This window comes from Prosopis cineraria, unplaced genomic scaffold, assembly GCF_029017545.1.
Source record: "Prosopis cineraria cultivar Desert tree isolate PC_DT_omini unplaced genomic scaffold, ASM2901754v1 PC1, whole genome shotgun sequence".
In the NCBI taxonomy this organism is placed as follows: Eukaryota; Viridiplantae; Streptophyta; class Magnoliopsida; order Fabales; family Fabaceae; genus Prosopis; species Prosopis cineraria.
The window spans coordinates 16,932,850-16,949,028 of NW_026555332.1; the positions used below are offsets into that span (position 1 = coordinate 16,932,850).

At 34.8% G+C, this 16,179-nt stretch overlaps 1 protein-coding gene across 3 annotated transcripts; it reads right to left on the reverse strand.

The window, feature by feature from the left end:
- Positions 1-7,258: 7,258 nt before the first annotated feature.
- LOC129317144 (PH, RCC1 and FYVE domains-containing protein 1-like) lies at positions 7,259-15,946 on the reverse strand. 3 transcript variants are annotated; one of them, XM_054961521.1, is made up of 10 exons: positions 15,768-15,946; positions 15,378-15,614; positions 13,980-14,066; positions 12,762-12,851; positions 12,542-12,628; positions 12,319-12,438; positions 9,680-11,779; positions 9,182-9,328; positions 8,208-8,734; positions 7,259-7,625 (listed from the first exon to the last, which is right to left on the reverse strand). In XM_054961521.1, exons 2-10 carry the CDS (start codon positions 15,423-15,425, stop codon positions 7,472-7,474), a joined length of 3,360 nt encoding a protein of 1,119 aa, XP_054817496.1. In that variant the 5' UTR covers positions 15,426-15,614; positions 15,768-15,946; the 3' UTR covers positions 7,259-7,471. The 3 variants fall into 3 exon arrangements, with proteins under 3 accessions (XP_054817496.1, XP_054817480.1, XP_054817489.1); XM_054961505.1 differs by having other exon boundaries at positions 13,980-14,069; XM_054961514.1 differs by having other exon boundaries at positions 13,980-14,069; positions 15,378-15,622.
- Between the last annotated feature and the right edge of the window lie 233 nt (positions 15,947-16,179).

Consider the following 16,179-nt stretch of genomic DNA (forward strand, 5'->3'; position numbering starts at 1 on the left):
GGTGTCATAGATGATATCATCATCACCATCACTGATATCATAAAGGTTTTGAGGCTTCAAATGCACAATCATGTTCTAGTCCTCCTTTTTTTTTTCCATCTTCAACATGACAAATTTGTTAGTGCCTCTAAAGTAAGGATGTATAGCTCATCATCTTCATGTTCACCTATGTGAAGTAGCTAAGAAAAATTAATTGATATGATGCCCAATTCACCAATAGTGATCCCGTAACACCCTAACCTTACCAACCTTAAACTAAATAAAAAATCTTAGTACAAATAAGTTTCACATAATAAACAAATACTTTAAAACTAAATTGATAGAGGGAGAATAAACTAGTTAAAAAGTTCCACCAAAATTATAGAAATTTGAGCTTAATATTTAAAAACATGAACAACACCCTATCATGGTAGAAAAGTATTTGTCATGGTAGTTAAAAAAGAACTTAAGGATAATTATTTAAATTCACAGGGTATGGGCTTACTAAAGCTCTCTAACACGTCTAAGACCTTACTTTTAAAGTACTTTTAACTAATATCTATCATAGAAATAAAATTGAAACCAACAAAACATTTTTCATAACAAAAGTCTGAAACCAAATAGTACAATACAATACATCTTTATCAAGAATATCCTCTACCATAAAGATTAAGAATCTACTAAATTAATTAGAGTTTATCTTGTTAAGAAAATGCTAAAATCCACATGTTGAATAATAAAATATGACAAACATTTAAAAAATCATAATGATATAATTCAAAAATAGAGCCTCAAGCCCATTTACCATTCCAAAGATTTAAATAGGAATTTATGAGATATTTTTAGGTTAAATTAGTAAATTTGTAAATTGATTGAGTTAATTGTGCTTCCAAACCATTCTTGGATTTATTGAAATGTTGGATGGTTTTAGGATTAGGTTAGGATGAGTATTGGGCCAATTGGGCCCAAGATTAGGACCCAAATTTGCATTGGTAGACAAGGCAATTCTAGACTTAAGAATCACGAGCTACAATAGAAAAACATAAGAGAGAAAAGAGGAAGACGAGAGGAGACTTGAGAAGCTCTACTAGGGCTTGAGATTTTTGACCAATTGAGGTGCTTTTGGATTAGATACAAGCTAGATAAGCTTCCTACACTCTCCTCTACCTCTCTGTATGAATTTTTAGTAGATTTTGGTGTTATATGATGATGATTTCATACTCCCAAGGGTTAGTTTGAACCCATTAACTTTAATGGGTCTTTTGAGAATTAATTTATGTTTCTATATCTATAGTTAGTGATTTTATGATGTTTTGGAGTTGGGCTCTAGGGTTTGAGCATACCCTAGCCTAAAATTTGGTGATTGAGAGTAATGTGGATAATAAATTAGTGTTGTTTAATCTTATGGAAGCTAAATGGAGCTAATGGAAGGTTGTTAGGGATTTAGTTATGCCAATGATAAAAGTTAAAGGTTGTAGATAGCTAATTATAGCTAACAAGTGTGTTTGTTAGAGTTGAAAATTGATTATTACTCTATAGTTATCTAGGTCATTGTTGCTTAGATGTTCTTTGAGCAAGTGAAAGTTAGAGGAAAGTATAAATGCCACGAGTAACTATTTTAATGACAAAAGGGTTGAGATAATCGGATGATTTAATCCTTTTTCTCACTTGCCTGGATTGTTTATGGGTTTTGTGAACTTCAATATGTTGCTTTGATATATATATATATATATATATATATTATGTACTAAAAATCATATTTATGATTTTAGAAAATGATGTGAAGTGGGAATGGTTTTGGAATAGATTTTATATGTATGTATGTATGTATGTATGTATGTATGTATGTATGTATGTTCTTGCAAAAATGATTTTTAAAGAAGTTGTATGAGTTGATCACTAAATTGTCAATTGTATGAAAAGTCTTGTACGGATTGTAAGAAATCGAGAATATGCATAATGACTTGCATTGTATTGTTTGGCATTATTATATTGTGAGAGGGTCGAAGTTCACCTTAAAGCAATATTTTAAATTCATATGATAACCACTAATACCATGGAAGGCCCAGGTGATCATTTTATATTATATTTGTTTGGAAGTTCTAGTCTAACCCACAAGCAGGTAGGCAAGCACACAACACACCTAGTATTTATGAAGGAGAAATCTATGGTCCAAAGATGGGTGTAAGTGCCTTTGGTTAGGCTACCTCCCATAATTGATAAGCTTGGGCTAGTCTAGTTTTATAGTTTTGGTCTTGTTGTATTGTTAGCTCACAAATTTAGTCAAAGGCATTCCAGAGTGTATAAGAATGGCACAAGATAATCATGAATGGTTAATTGTAATTAAGCATATCTATATGATTATAATCAACTTTGTGATTTTTCATCCTAGTTTGCATGATCATTAATTGGCTCGCTTACTTATAGATAGATTAGATTATTTAGTTATTAAGACCTTCTTTTCACCCTCATGGTTGTAATTTTACAAGTAAAGGCTCCTCTAGAGCCAAAGAGGAAGCTGGATTGGGCAAGGAGTAGGCGAGCTACTACCTATATATTGACCCTTTATTTTTGATGTGATATCTTGAGTATATATGTATATATATAGGATAATTATTTACTTGGTTGCACTTGCATGAATTCAATTTTGTTATTTTATCGTATTTTGACCTAGAATGATGTATGTGTGGTAAAATTATTGTGAGAAGTCAAAATGCTGGTGCAAGTTCATGATAGATGTTATATGACATGTTTACGATAAGAAATGGCCAAACGGATTAATGCATGGAGATTTGTGAAGGTATACTCCTTGATACTAAATTTTAGGGTTTTGTATGGGCAAAATGTTCTTGGCATTTATGAATGGTTATATGATTGTTTGGTTAAGTGCATGTTGGTCTTTAAGATGTGGCTCAAGCTTTGCCTTAGGCTTGTGACACTTGGTTATGTTTGGGACACCTTGGGATATGGTTTTATTTGAAAAAGATGTGGTTTTCTACTTGAGTATTTTAAACAGAATATTATTTTAATGTGAGACTAGTGCCATTAGTTATGTAACTCAGTTAGCTACGTATGAGCGCTTAAATCACTTCGATCAAATGTTAGATGATGAAATAACACATATGAAAATTTCATTATAAGTGTTATCATGATAGAGGCGACACATGGCATAAAATTTTGTTGGCCATGATAGATGTGTCTTGGTTGCAATAAATTGATTTGTATGCAGAAAAATGACTATCTTGCCCCTATTTTCAATACTTTATCCTTTTTTATGCAATTGTCATGCTTCCATATTGTTTTAAACTCTATTTTCTTACACGCTTAAGCTAATAAGATTTTAAAAATGGTTTCTTAGAATCCCAAACTCTATTGATAATTTTAAAAAATAATAGTAGCTTCTATCTTTTCTATCATAGTAATCACAAAGGAGATTAGTTAAATCCTAATTACCATAATAGAGTGTTTGTGTGTGGTTTGTGATGGTAATGTTAAGGTGGACTTTACAATTTTGTATTAGTTTTTGAGTTTTGAGATCTGGTATTGGTTGGTTATATTTGTTGCATTGAGCATGTAGATGTCGGCAATATATATAACGAATATATATATATATATATATTTATTAGATATTACTTCCCCTTTATATAATTTATTTAATTTGTACACTTACTCTTCTTATAGTTGCATCTATCCTTAAGAAGGGAAAATGGTGATAAGACATTCTGCTACTGTTGGGAATCCACAAGAAAATCTATAAATTCTATCAAAGAATCATATTTCACAACTGGAATAGCTAATTCCCGAACAATCGAGATCATAGGTTATCAATGCTCTATTGCTTGAGTTGTGAGATATGATGATAGCATAAAACAGTGCAAGAACATGATGCATAACTAAAAAATAGAACTTATAGAGAGTAGCAAAACAATTGAGTAATATGATTTGTGACTTTAGGAAGCTTTAGGGTGACAAAATGGTGTGAAATAGGGTTGAAAAACACCAAGAATGTAGTTTGGACAAATATAGAGTGACAAATGCATGGAACATGTGTAGAGAGTGGACTTCAAGCATCGGGAAGGGAGGTGAAACTAAGATTTGATGTGAAGTGAAATGCGAAAGGGGAAGAGAGAGGAGAGATAGGAGGAGGAGAAATAAAACTATATAATTATTATTCAAAATACCAAAATTGTTTACAAATGGAGCCCTAGCTCTGTTTATAGAGCTTTAAAAATTGGTAAAAAATAATAAAATAATAATAAAAATCTACCTAGAATCAATAGAGTGCGATGATATATCTAGATATTTTAGATATTTTGTTTTATTTGATAATGCTTAAAAGATAACAAGGATAACGTAGATATCTTATTTTATTAAATAAATGAAATCTAAATGCTAAACTAAATAAACTAAAACCTAAATGCTAAATCAAATCTTATAAAATAAACCTTAATTCAAATTAAGTGTGATTTCCACCACATATCTCAACAAGCACTTTTTTTTTTTGGAACTTATTTAATTAAAAACTAGACTTCATGATTTTTCCAGCAATATATAATTTTTTAAAATTGGAATTTTATTGAGTAGTTATAGCTGTTAGAAGTTTTTTTTTTTTTTACTTTCGCACCTGATATCCATTGTTCAAATATTAGCCATTCATGCCCGAACTAGTATCCATGCACGCATGAATCAATCTTTGGAATGCCTTAGAGCCCATTCTCACAAGAACCAGAGTGATCCATCACGTGAACCAATTGTCCAAAAAAATACTTACATTAAGATTATGAAAATCACATTGACATTCTTGCAAACAAAATTTAAAATTTAAAATTGCTTAAATACACAATTATATTCTATTTTATTGTGAAAATTTTTTGAAGTACTGAAAATTACTTTCCTCTTGGATGAGTTGCCGTATCTAACAACTTCAGGATCCATGACAACAACTACAAGATATATCCATGACCCTATAGATAATATACTTCCACGAGAAATAAGCCATTTTAACTTCTTTGGGAGGACTAACATCACATAGACTACTTTTTTTTTTTTTTTTTGTTAGCGGAAACATAGAGCCAAGGCATAGATTATTATATTTTATTTTATATATTCAATTCAATTTACATAATATATTCACATGTTCTTTTTTTTTTTTTGCCAAATATTCATATGTATCTACATATACTTGTAAATTTTTTAATTCGTAAATTTTTATTTATTTTTTATTCTTAATTATATTTTTATCTTTATATTTCAAGTATTTTTATTTTATTACTATTGTTCTGATAAACTAATTTACTATTGTTTTCAATTTGAGAAAATATATATGATGGGCCTTATAGTTTTCTTCAATTTTTAGTCAGGCTCCTGTACTTTTTTTTTTGGGTAGAAAGGCTCTTGTACTTTTATTTGTTAGAATTGAACCCTTATACTTTAATTGTTAAGCCCATTAGTCCTTCCCATCATTAAGCCCGTTAAATTGGTTTAACACCATTAGTGGATGTTAGATGTCATTGCAAAGGCGAAAAGAAAAAAGAAAGGGAAACAAAACAAATGATAAAGAAATGGAACATGTAAGAGCGAAATCCAAAATTGACCTCCTGGCCTAAGCCGATCAAAGCAACATTTTGGTCCATTTTGAAAAGGTCCAAAGTCCAAATACTTGGGTTAAAATTAACACTGGCAGAGACCAAAACTTCATTTTGAATTGAAATAAAAGCCTACAGCTGTTTCTGGACCTCAAGTTGCTGTAAGAAGAAAAATAAGAAATTTGTTTCCATGGCCGCAACAGGATCCTCACAGCTAAAGCCAACAGAAGCATGCGAATGTTCTTGCGGATAGAAGCATCCATTAGACCATTAGCACGGAGGAAAATGTTGTCCGATATTACTTGTCAGTTCACATAGCAGTCTTCTTCATCAGTCACAATTACTAATCACTAATCATTCATCGCAATTTATAGTCGGTGTTGCATATGGGAGGAAAATGAAGATGAGGAAAATAAAAATCCATTTAATATTATCTGGCATCAAGTTTAATCCACCTCACCATCTACCTTGTCACATTTAATCCAGCTTGGTATCAGCCCACTAACGGTATTAAACCATTTTAACGGCATAATGATGGGAATGACTAACAATATAAGGGCCCAATTCTAGCAAATAAAACTACATGGGCTTGATTAAAAGTTGATGCAACTATAAGGACTTGTATGTATATATATATATGTATATACATTTTCATGTTAACTGTACTCTCATTATTATATAAATTTTTATATTATATTTTTATGTTTATTTGAGATCATCTATATAAAACTAAAAATATATTAATTTAACTTGGTTTGTTTTTTACTTGTCTCTTAAGTGGTTGTTTCTTGTTATACTTTCCTTGTGAATGAGATTTCATGCACTTATTAAAATATATATATATATATATATATATATATTAATTTATTTAAGATTAGTTCTGACCCTAATTTCACCATTGACCCGTAAAACAGTATATCGGCCAGTCTAATGATCAACATGACTTTTAATACCTTGGCAGCTCCTTTCACTAAAACAACCAACCACAAGCGAAACCATTCATCTTTAATATCACTTTTTAGAACTTGTAATTAAATGAATATTTTATGTTGTTTATCATTTAAATTGTGTACGCTAAGTTTTAGTGTTCCAATTTTTTTTTTTGGCCAACGACATCATGACACTGATACTTTCAGCTAGTCAATGATTTAAGCATCGTCAAGGCTAAACAATCAGCAATTCTCACAAAATACCAACATATTCAAATCCAAAGAGCGTATTTAAAATCTTTCACATTGAAATTCTCATATTTCAAATTGTGAGAATGTTTTTGCTCAAAACAAAAAAAAAATTGTGAGAATGTTTGCATGTACCAACTCAAATGTTCCATGCACCCTCCTTAATACAGACACTGACAAACAACCAGATCGCCAAAAAAAAAAAAAAAAAAAACAACCAAATGCACACACTGCACATGAAATTTTCTCCTCCAACCACCCTCCCACAAAAAAAAAAAAAAAGGGTGAACATTTCCCACCACACAGCAACCTTACAAAGCCATTCATTTCTGTAGTTTCCTTCTAAAAAATCAAGTATAAGGATTAGTATAATTAAGCAACCGGACTAGAAACAAAAATTACCAAGGGTATAGCTACCCGGGGGATCAAAAAGTAAGAACAGAACCAAGGAAAATAATTTCAATTTTTTTTTTAAAAGAGCAATTGAAGCAAAGTAAAATTAAAGGTGAAGAAATATTTAGCCAAGATTATCTTGATAAATTTTATATACACTACATTACAAAAGGTATGTGAATGGCATATGCCCAAATCGAATAGAAGATAATTAATTTAGGACTAAAGAGAGGGCAAAAAGAAGGGTGCCTGCTTCCTTCACATTGATTCTTGCCTCGCTAAAACTATTCTGTGTCGCAAAATGTGTTAAAGGAGAACTACCATCCCTGTACTTTCCTACGATAGGGCAACGGGTGAAGCAGCTCCTTCTGCTTTTCGAGCTGCTTGGCCCGAAGATTTGTCGGTGCTGTGAACATTGTACCTTTCATATACCTTATCACGGTTCTCTGACCACCATGTCTCCGCTTGATGCTCGCCAAATCTTCTCCGGCTGCAGAAGCATTTGCAAATAAAATGAAATTTGTGGGGACGAATTTGAGAGAATGGAGAGTTCGTAGCTTCTTAGCCAATAGTAACCCGTATGAACTTAAGAATATATTCAGAATGCAAGTTTGCACAGAAGAAATAGGATCATCTATGTTGCAATTAACAATAGAATTAACAAGATCATTCTCTCTTGTTCAATACCAATCCTTATCACCCCTTAGCAAGTACTCCCTCCGATCCAAAATATAAGTGTTTTCTCCCAACTAATCTTGGTTCAAAATATAAACAGCCTAAAGCATGGAAAAAAATTCCTATTTTATCCCTTATATTTATTAACCTAAATTCTTCTATAAATTTATTTTTCACTCATCATGAAGTGAATTGGTAATTGAGACTAGAGGTAAAAAGGAAAAATATATATTTTTAGAGAAATGAGGACTTTATTGATATATGGATTTTTCCTAAAACTATTTATATTTTGGACCGGAGGCAGCAAGGCTTATCACTGTCTACTCACTAGAGAGAATACCATATGCAGCAAAATATACCAGAACTAGATATTCATAGCATAAATGTCAATCAGTACCTGAAGCGCACTCGTTTTAGATCTCGTGTTCCATCCTTAAGGGCCATGAGTGTTATATACACACCAGGTTCATACTGTTCAATCCACTCTGCCTCAATTTGACTACTGTTAGTAGCCAGTACACCATCCTTTGATCTCAAACAACTCTCACCATCTTGTAAATGTCCTGAATCCCTACTATCAACGGTGTCCGACAAATGGTTGCTTGTGGGAGTCATTCCACCATTTGGCAATTTAACATCTGAGGGTTCATTAGTCCCGTTGGAGGTCATGAGCTGCCGGTTTTGCTGGTAAAGATTAGTTCCATACGCTACAGATAAATTTCCCTCAGGTCTATTTGACACAGACGATTCAAGTCCTACAGAGGCCAAGCTCGAGGCACTGATTGACTCAGCTCGAGAGTGGCGCTCCCTGTTTGAGTCTGGATAGTGGATGCCATTTAAATCCAAACCATTTGGTAGGTAGGCTGGTCTTATGCTCTCAGCATCATTAGCTCCAGGAGGGAGTCTCTCAGCTAGGTCTTTGAGCTGAAATCATTTGAAATAAGAATCACCAGAACACCAATATTAAGAAAGGAATAAGTGTAAATGATACAGGGAAAACTTCCACTTCTTAAAAAAACAAAAGGTTAGCAGAATAACTTAAGCCACTCTTGCCGCATGTTAAGCACTCTAGAACCCCAAAACTGTATAAAGCTAATATATGATATGACATGATACAAGAACCAAAAACAGAAACCAGTAAAAAGGATGGGGGGAATTCTCGACAGACACTTTAAATCCATCACAATAAAAACCATGAATAGTTCCTGTTATATAGCTCAGAAAATTGTCCTCAAAACCTTGTTAAACAATTTGTTCTATTGTATATGATATTGGGGAATTCAAATTGATAGCTTTAATCTGGGTGGATATTCATTTTATCTGAATGAAAATTAGAACAGGAATCTCAAATGCTGCATGTGACTTTATTACCTGTGCTGTAAGCGACTTTATAACTTCTTTTGCAGCTTTACATTTAGCAGACTCCTCAGCAGCAAGTGCCATAGCTTCCTGAGTTTTCTTAGCTGACCTTTGAAGCTCCAATTCTTGCCGTTCACATCTTTGCCTCAGGCTCTCAACCTAACCAAATTTAGATGAAATTTATCTTTGATGTCTGGCACTCAACATTCAATTTCCTCCAATAAAGAAAATGTACAATTATGCCCATAAAGAGAGAAAATTAACTTTTCTGACCAGTTGATAAACTACTGCTAGTAAACCCACCCAACCCTACCCCAAAAAAAAAAAAAACAAAGAAAAGAAAAAAAAAGACTTGCTTAGTGGCCCAAAATAATACAGACTACTGCTTGTGACTTACAAGGCACCATCGTGAAATTCAAAAGATAAGGGAATAGATTTGGGGTTGGAAGGTAGACGAATGGTAAAGGCAGCTAAAAAATTGTTGAATTAAAAGGGTGAAATATGATTTACCTGTGAACGTAGCTTCATCACTTCTTGATTTAAAAGTTCATTTGTTTTCTTTAAACTGTCAGCAATATTTTTGGAGATAGAAAGTCCAGATGTGGTTGGAATAGGTGTAGCAGAACGAGGGGGGCTAGGCCGCCTAGAGAAAGGGGACACAGATCTGGAGCTTACTCCAGATGGTGCAAGAACTGGTCTTGGAGCTGTTTGTCTCAGATCAATAGCAGTGGACAAGACCACATCCTTCAGTTGCAGCATTGAAGGTGCTTGTAAGGTGCGAACTAGGGCAAATGTATCAGCCTTCTTCCCCTGCTTGGCTGCTTTACTATCTAGCTGCTTTATCAAATCCATATTAGAGGGAACCACTTTGGATGCTCTTATCTCAGACTTATCCAACCTGTCCTTGTTTTCACCAGACAAACGTGGCATAACATTCTTCCTATTATTACTGCCAGCTTCTGAAACCTTGCTTAGTTTTGCATAACAAGAATCACAAACTCGATATGGCTTGCCAGGATTAGGAGCCAGAGCTGCTCTAGGAGCTTTCCTTGAACTGCATGAATGGCAGTGTACAAGTCCACAATTATAACAATTATGCCTCTTTCGAGTGAATCCAAATGCCTGCCTACAAGCAGAGCACTGAGACTGTTCTGCACCTGATACCCATTTATGAAGGCAAATTGCAGCAGAGTAGTTTGAACCACATGCAATATATTTCACATGCCTATCCTTCAAAGCTTCAACCAAAGTTGGTATTTTCCTGTCTTCAACATCTCCATGACCCAACCTCCCATTCGCACCCTTTCCCCATGTATAAACTTCGTTTTTAGATGTTAAAACTGCAACATGATAAGCACCACATGCAACTTCTTCAACAGATTCTCCAGCAAGCTTGTCTTCAACCAAGCAAGGCACTTTTCCATCAGACTGGGGATTCCCAAGCTGACCATAAACAGTGCTACCCATTGTAAAAACGTGTCCTGACGTTGTCAAGCCAACAGTCAAACTGTGTCCACAAGCAATTTTATAAAAATTGTAGTCAATAAGCAAAGGCACACAAGTTGGTTTCAGCCGGGCTTCCTTGTCCCCATGTCCAAGGCGATTTTTGTCTCCATCACCCCAGGTAAACAATTTACCTGATGATACACTAGCACTGGATTGTGTTACTATAACCTCCACCACAGCTGCAGTATGCCACACACCACATGCAATAGCTATTGTCCTCAGCCCAGATAAGGATTCTACTTCTTTAGGATAAGAAACATTTTCCCTATCTCCATGGCCCAAGACACCAAAAGTTCCATCACCAAATGTAAAAAGCTGCCCACTTGAAGTTACCAAGGCTGTGTGCCATGGACCACAAGAGACTAAAGAAACCTGAAGTCCCTCCAGCGGACCAGAAATCCTCTTTGGTATCCAATGACTAATATCAGTGCCATGACCAAGAAGACCAGCATTGTGAGTACCATCACCCCAAGTATATAATTCCCCAGCCATTGTAACAGCACAGGTATGGAACTCACCACAGGCAACAAAGTCAACAGTTGTAGAAGCCAATGCTTCAACTAAATGGGGTTGAAGCGCATTCTTCTCAACACCATGGCCAAGGCGTCCTCCAGATTCTTCACCCCATGTAAAAATTTCGCCTTGCCTTGTGACTAGAGCAGCATGCTTAATACCACATGCTATATGGTGTACATCTAAAACTACATTGGACTCCAATGGTCTTGGTAAAAGCACATCTGCCCTTGAGCTAAAATAGTTAGCAGTTCTATCAGCACCAACTTTTACAATGTTCTCACTGATGACCTCTCCCCATAGGTAAACATCCCCAAGAGCATCACAGTCATCTGGTGCTGATCCATGACTAGATGTACTTGGGGCACTTGAAACACTAACACGAAAAGCATCTGAACCAGATCCTTTCACTTGCATATTCGTTGAATCAGATGGTGCATGTGACCTTTCAGAATTAGCAATATTCTCAGGACTGAAGGACTTCGAAGGAGAATTTAAATTAAGACTCAAAGAAACTTCAGGAGAGCTAATATCTTGGGAAGTACCAACTGAACTTCCACTTGGCCGATTTGAATTCAATTCTCTGTTATCCTGCAAGTGATTGAGCCAGAAAATATGACATTAAGATGACTGCATGTTACGTCATATAGAAGCTACATAGGCTGCTTGATGGCACCAATAGCAATACATGAAAGTCAATGAACTTTCAGAACAAGTAGTCAATCTGCATTATTTACACAATAAAAACCATCACAACAGAAACACTGCAGTAGTGCTATCTAGCACTCAATACCCGAGATGTGGTCAAAGTGAATGAGAAAGTATGATGCAGTCAATTTTCAGAAAAACAGCAGTATGGATCCTTTCAGTGTAAGAGCTGCTAATCTAGGAAAGAAAAGCAATGATCTCACTTTAGAAAAATCTACAGACCCTCTTCCACAGCACCAAATAGGCAGAATATTCTCTACCCGGATTTATCCCAAACGGTATTTATAGGGGAAATGCTGAAACTGTCCACTATTCACTCAAGACAACAATCACTTATCTCTCCCACTCCATATATCTTAGAACTTGAAACATACTCAGGCTAAAAGAAAATAACTACAAAGACAAGAAGTAGGTAAGTTTACATCAAGATAGAGGCCCCCATCACCCCATCCATCAATTTTGGACCGGCCACCATGACCAGAGGAGAGCAGTGATTTGAGGCCAGCAATCCAAACTTCAGCCTCAGCTTTATCCTTGCAAATCTTCAAAGCAACAAAAAAATAATTATATGAACACCCTAAATAATAAAAATAGAAACAAAATAGTGAGATATTTATACATATAAATTCAAAATGCATCACCAACCAAGTCAAGGGACCGCTTTCCGTTGTTGTAAATAAGTGAAAAAGATAAATAATCCTTCTCAGGACGCAAATAACGTTGGAAAACAGCCTGCCATAGAATTGAAGTACACAAAGAACATAAAAGAGTAATAGTCAAATTATATATAGAAATCAGTTTGTTTTGATCAAGCTATGGAACAGTAAAGCATTTGCATTATGCAATAGGTGTGTAGAGATCTCACAGTTCTTTGTCCAGGAATAATTCTCGAGACAGAAGATAGCTTCAGATGTCTTTCTCCACTGCTTGATATCCAAACTAAAGAAGATTCATCCTGTACTTCCGAAATATTTTAATGAGGAAAGACAGAAGGAACTTAAAAAAGTGCAAAAATATTGTCCTAGAAATATATGACTAATATGTTCATGATCTACAGCCAAAGGAGAATAGCTAAGATGCATGCTTGCTAGAATCATTAATAAAATATATAAAGCATTGATCAAAACACACAACATGCATGCCCAACAATAGAGCTATAATATTACTATCAATTTTAACATTCAATTTGCATTTAAAGTGGGGGATAACATTACTTGAGTAGCAATTCAGTAAATCCGACCTAAAAAAAAAAGATTGTGATTCTTTTATTTGGTCTTGTGAACAATAATAAGTATTCTTTCGCCTCAAAAATCACTAAATGTTGCATCAAAGACAAGGAACTCTGTAGTCACTGAAGTTAGTACTTGGCAAAGAGGCTAAACAAACAGTCTCACTAATCCTGAGATGATGTAGAAAATATAACCTAACCATTTGTTCCAAGCCACGAAATTTGGGAAGTAATAGCAATCAACAGCCTGGGACCTACCACCATGATGCAATTATAACCCTAGAAAAATTTAGAGGTCAAGATCAACAAAGTCCTAATTTTAGCTAGACCTGTAGGGCAATTATACCCCTAGAAAAATCTAGAGGTCAAGATCAACAAAGTCTTAATTTTAGCTAGACCAGTAGGGTATATGTGGAATATGAACAAAATGGAACTGAATCAAGGTGTAGTTATCCAATTCCTATCCAAAGAAAACGAAAAGAAAATGGACAAAACAGAAAAGGAGCAGTGTATTCACCCTGAAAGTTATTTGGATAGTCTCAACATATTATTTAATTATCATACTGCACATTGCTCCATAAACCTTCTCAGTTCTCCCAACAAAGATAAATAAATAAATAAATAATGCTTCAAAAGCTCTCTCCTCTCTCACTAAAAGCACAAAACTATAGGAAATGAGCAAAGGACAGGTGTTTCAGAGAAGACGTGTAAAACCAGAAATCATCTCAACAACAATTACACACATCATTAGTTATGTACTATCCTATCAGGCAGTTAATCATTCAAGTATAGAATCAAAATACACATAGCTTTCCTTTAACTTGCATTGGAAAGTCTAAATGAAGAAAAACTTACATGGGAAAGTCTAAATGGACAAAACTTGGGCTTTCCCTTGCGACCATATTTAAGCAGTTGAGCCCCTTTTTTCAAAGCTATCAATGCCTGCTGGAAAATCACAAAACAGAAGGAATGATCAAAGAGACAAAAAAAAAAAAATCAACACATAAAGCAAATTGAATGATGAATAATAAGATGACCTGAGCCATCTTATACAGTAAATGTTATAAAGTCTCATAAGGAGGGGGGAAAGCTTAACAAAGTGGAGATTACTTAGAAAGTACCCCACTTTTTACCCATCCCTTCCCACTCTTCCATTTTAGTAATTGCATCTGTACTGAGGGCCTTCCTCTTCCTTACTGGATATGAAGCAGAGGCTTCTGAAAGGTAGCCATCTTTTTACCTAATAAGTGCTAGACCCTCAATTAAACGTTATGTAACACTTCGAAATAACACTGACACTCAAATTATTCTTTTCACCAAGTTCTTATCATATCATGTGTCCATATCAGTATTTTTTACTTCTTAGAACCTTAGTCATCTATCAATGTCTCCACGACCATAAGCCCTTTAGGTCAGATATAATTAGACCTTTGATTTTACAATGCCAGGATCAAACATCTAACATCAGCTTATTTCATCGCATGAAGTATAATCCAGTAGGCTCACAAATCAAACTAGATCAAGAACAGCTCAGTCACTTAGTTATTGCAACCTATTTTTCAGATGAATGAAAGCTTTTATTTTGATTGAAGCTGCTACAGAAATAAGAAGAAAATATCAATGCAAAAACAAGAAAAGTTACAAGGTGCTGCACAATCCACATTCAATCATCAGAATAAAGCATCGGTTGGCAAAATTTTATTCACAGAAAGCCCGTTAAAGTGTTAATATCAGAATCAATTTACCAAAACTACCTCTCAGTGCATTCCATTCAAATACAAGCCGGAAATGCCTATATTTGCAATCTAAGACAAAACCCCTCCCCCCCCCCCCAACACACACACAAAATAATAATAATGATATCTCATGTACAAGCATTGAATCATGTAATCTACCTTTCTCCAAAATGATCAAAAACTTCAATTCAAAGACACGACACTATCAAATTAGTTACCAAATACCAAAAAAAAAAAAAAAAAGACCGAATAAAAGTATTTCTCGTTATAATTAGGCCACCATATTCCATTTTCCCCCTTCATGGTCTTTCCAGAAGAGTCAAAAGAAACCCCAAATTTCCGAGACTTAATCATAGAACTCTTAGCGATCAAAGATGCCTAGAAGAAGAAACCTAATTCCTGTATACTGTGAGACAAATTCAAAAACAGAAACTCAAACAAAGCAACAAAATTAAAGCAAGGCTAACGCAGATACAAGTTGTTTTGGACTAAGTTTGTGACCCACAGGCAAAGGCACCTGTTCAATATCACGGTCGGCATTCCCGTAGTTAGCAAGATCTGCCATTCCATGTGAGAAATTGACGAAAACGCCACCACCCTCTGCGATCGCTGGCCGGAGCTCTGGTCATCATAAACAACTCCAACCTCTTCCGTACACAACCATCCACTTCCACGCTCAATCACTGCCCCTCCCTCTCTCTCAAGCAAACTAAGTTCCTTCTTCTCGCTCTTGAACAAACAAAGCCTGGCAGATCTGTTCTTCTTCACAGAATCAAAATTTCCAATCACTTCATTGACAATTTCAAGTCAAAAATATAACTTCTTCAACTCATGGACTAACTTGGACCAAAGAAGGATTTTTTAAAAAATAAAAACACCAAGAAAGAGAAAAGCAATGTATCCGGACCTGGCAGAAGCGAGCTCTCCAAGAGGTAGAGATGGTGCACGTCACGGGGAACGCTTGCAGTAGAGAATTTCCAGCGACAAACGTGGGCGCCGGATCGCCGACCGGGTTCCGGCGGAAGAGGGAGAAAAACTCCGAAATAGAGAATCGAAGACTGTAAAAGTAGTGCTAGTCAAAGACGGGGAAAGAGGCAAAATTAAAATCTTATGAATAAATACAGAAAAGCGGAAACACGACCTGAGGGTTGAGAGAAAGATACATCGAAAATCCAAAAAAAAAAAAAATTGTTTAATATTCTATATGTATTTTATGATTTTATAATGTATATTATTATATTTTATACAATTCATATATTATTGTATTTGTATTTATTTGTACCACATTCATTTTGAGAAATATTAAGCAAAATTTGTAA

What these genes read in the sequence shown, in the direction of transcription:
- LOC129317144 (XM_054961505.1), bottom strand. Translation starts at nt 15,425, where the DNA reads ATGGCAGATCTTGCTAACTACGGGAATGCCGACCGTGATATTGAACAG. An exon ending in TGATGAAGCTACGTTCACAG is followed by an intron (nt 9,329 to 9,679) that starts GTAAATCATATT and finishes AAATTTGGTTAG; the next exon opens with GTTGAGAGCCTGAGGCAAAG. An exon ending in TAAAGTCGCTTACAGCACAG is followed by an intron (nt 8,735 to 9,181) that starts GTAATAAAGTCA and finishes AAATGATTTCAG; the next exon opens with CTCAAAGACCTAGCTGAGAG.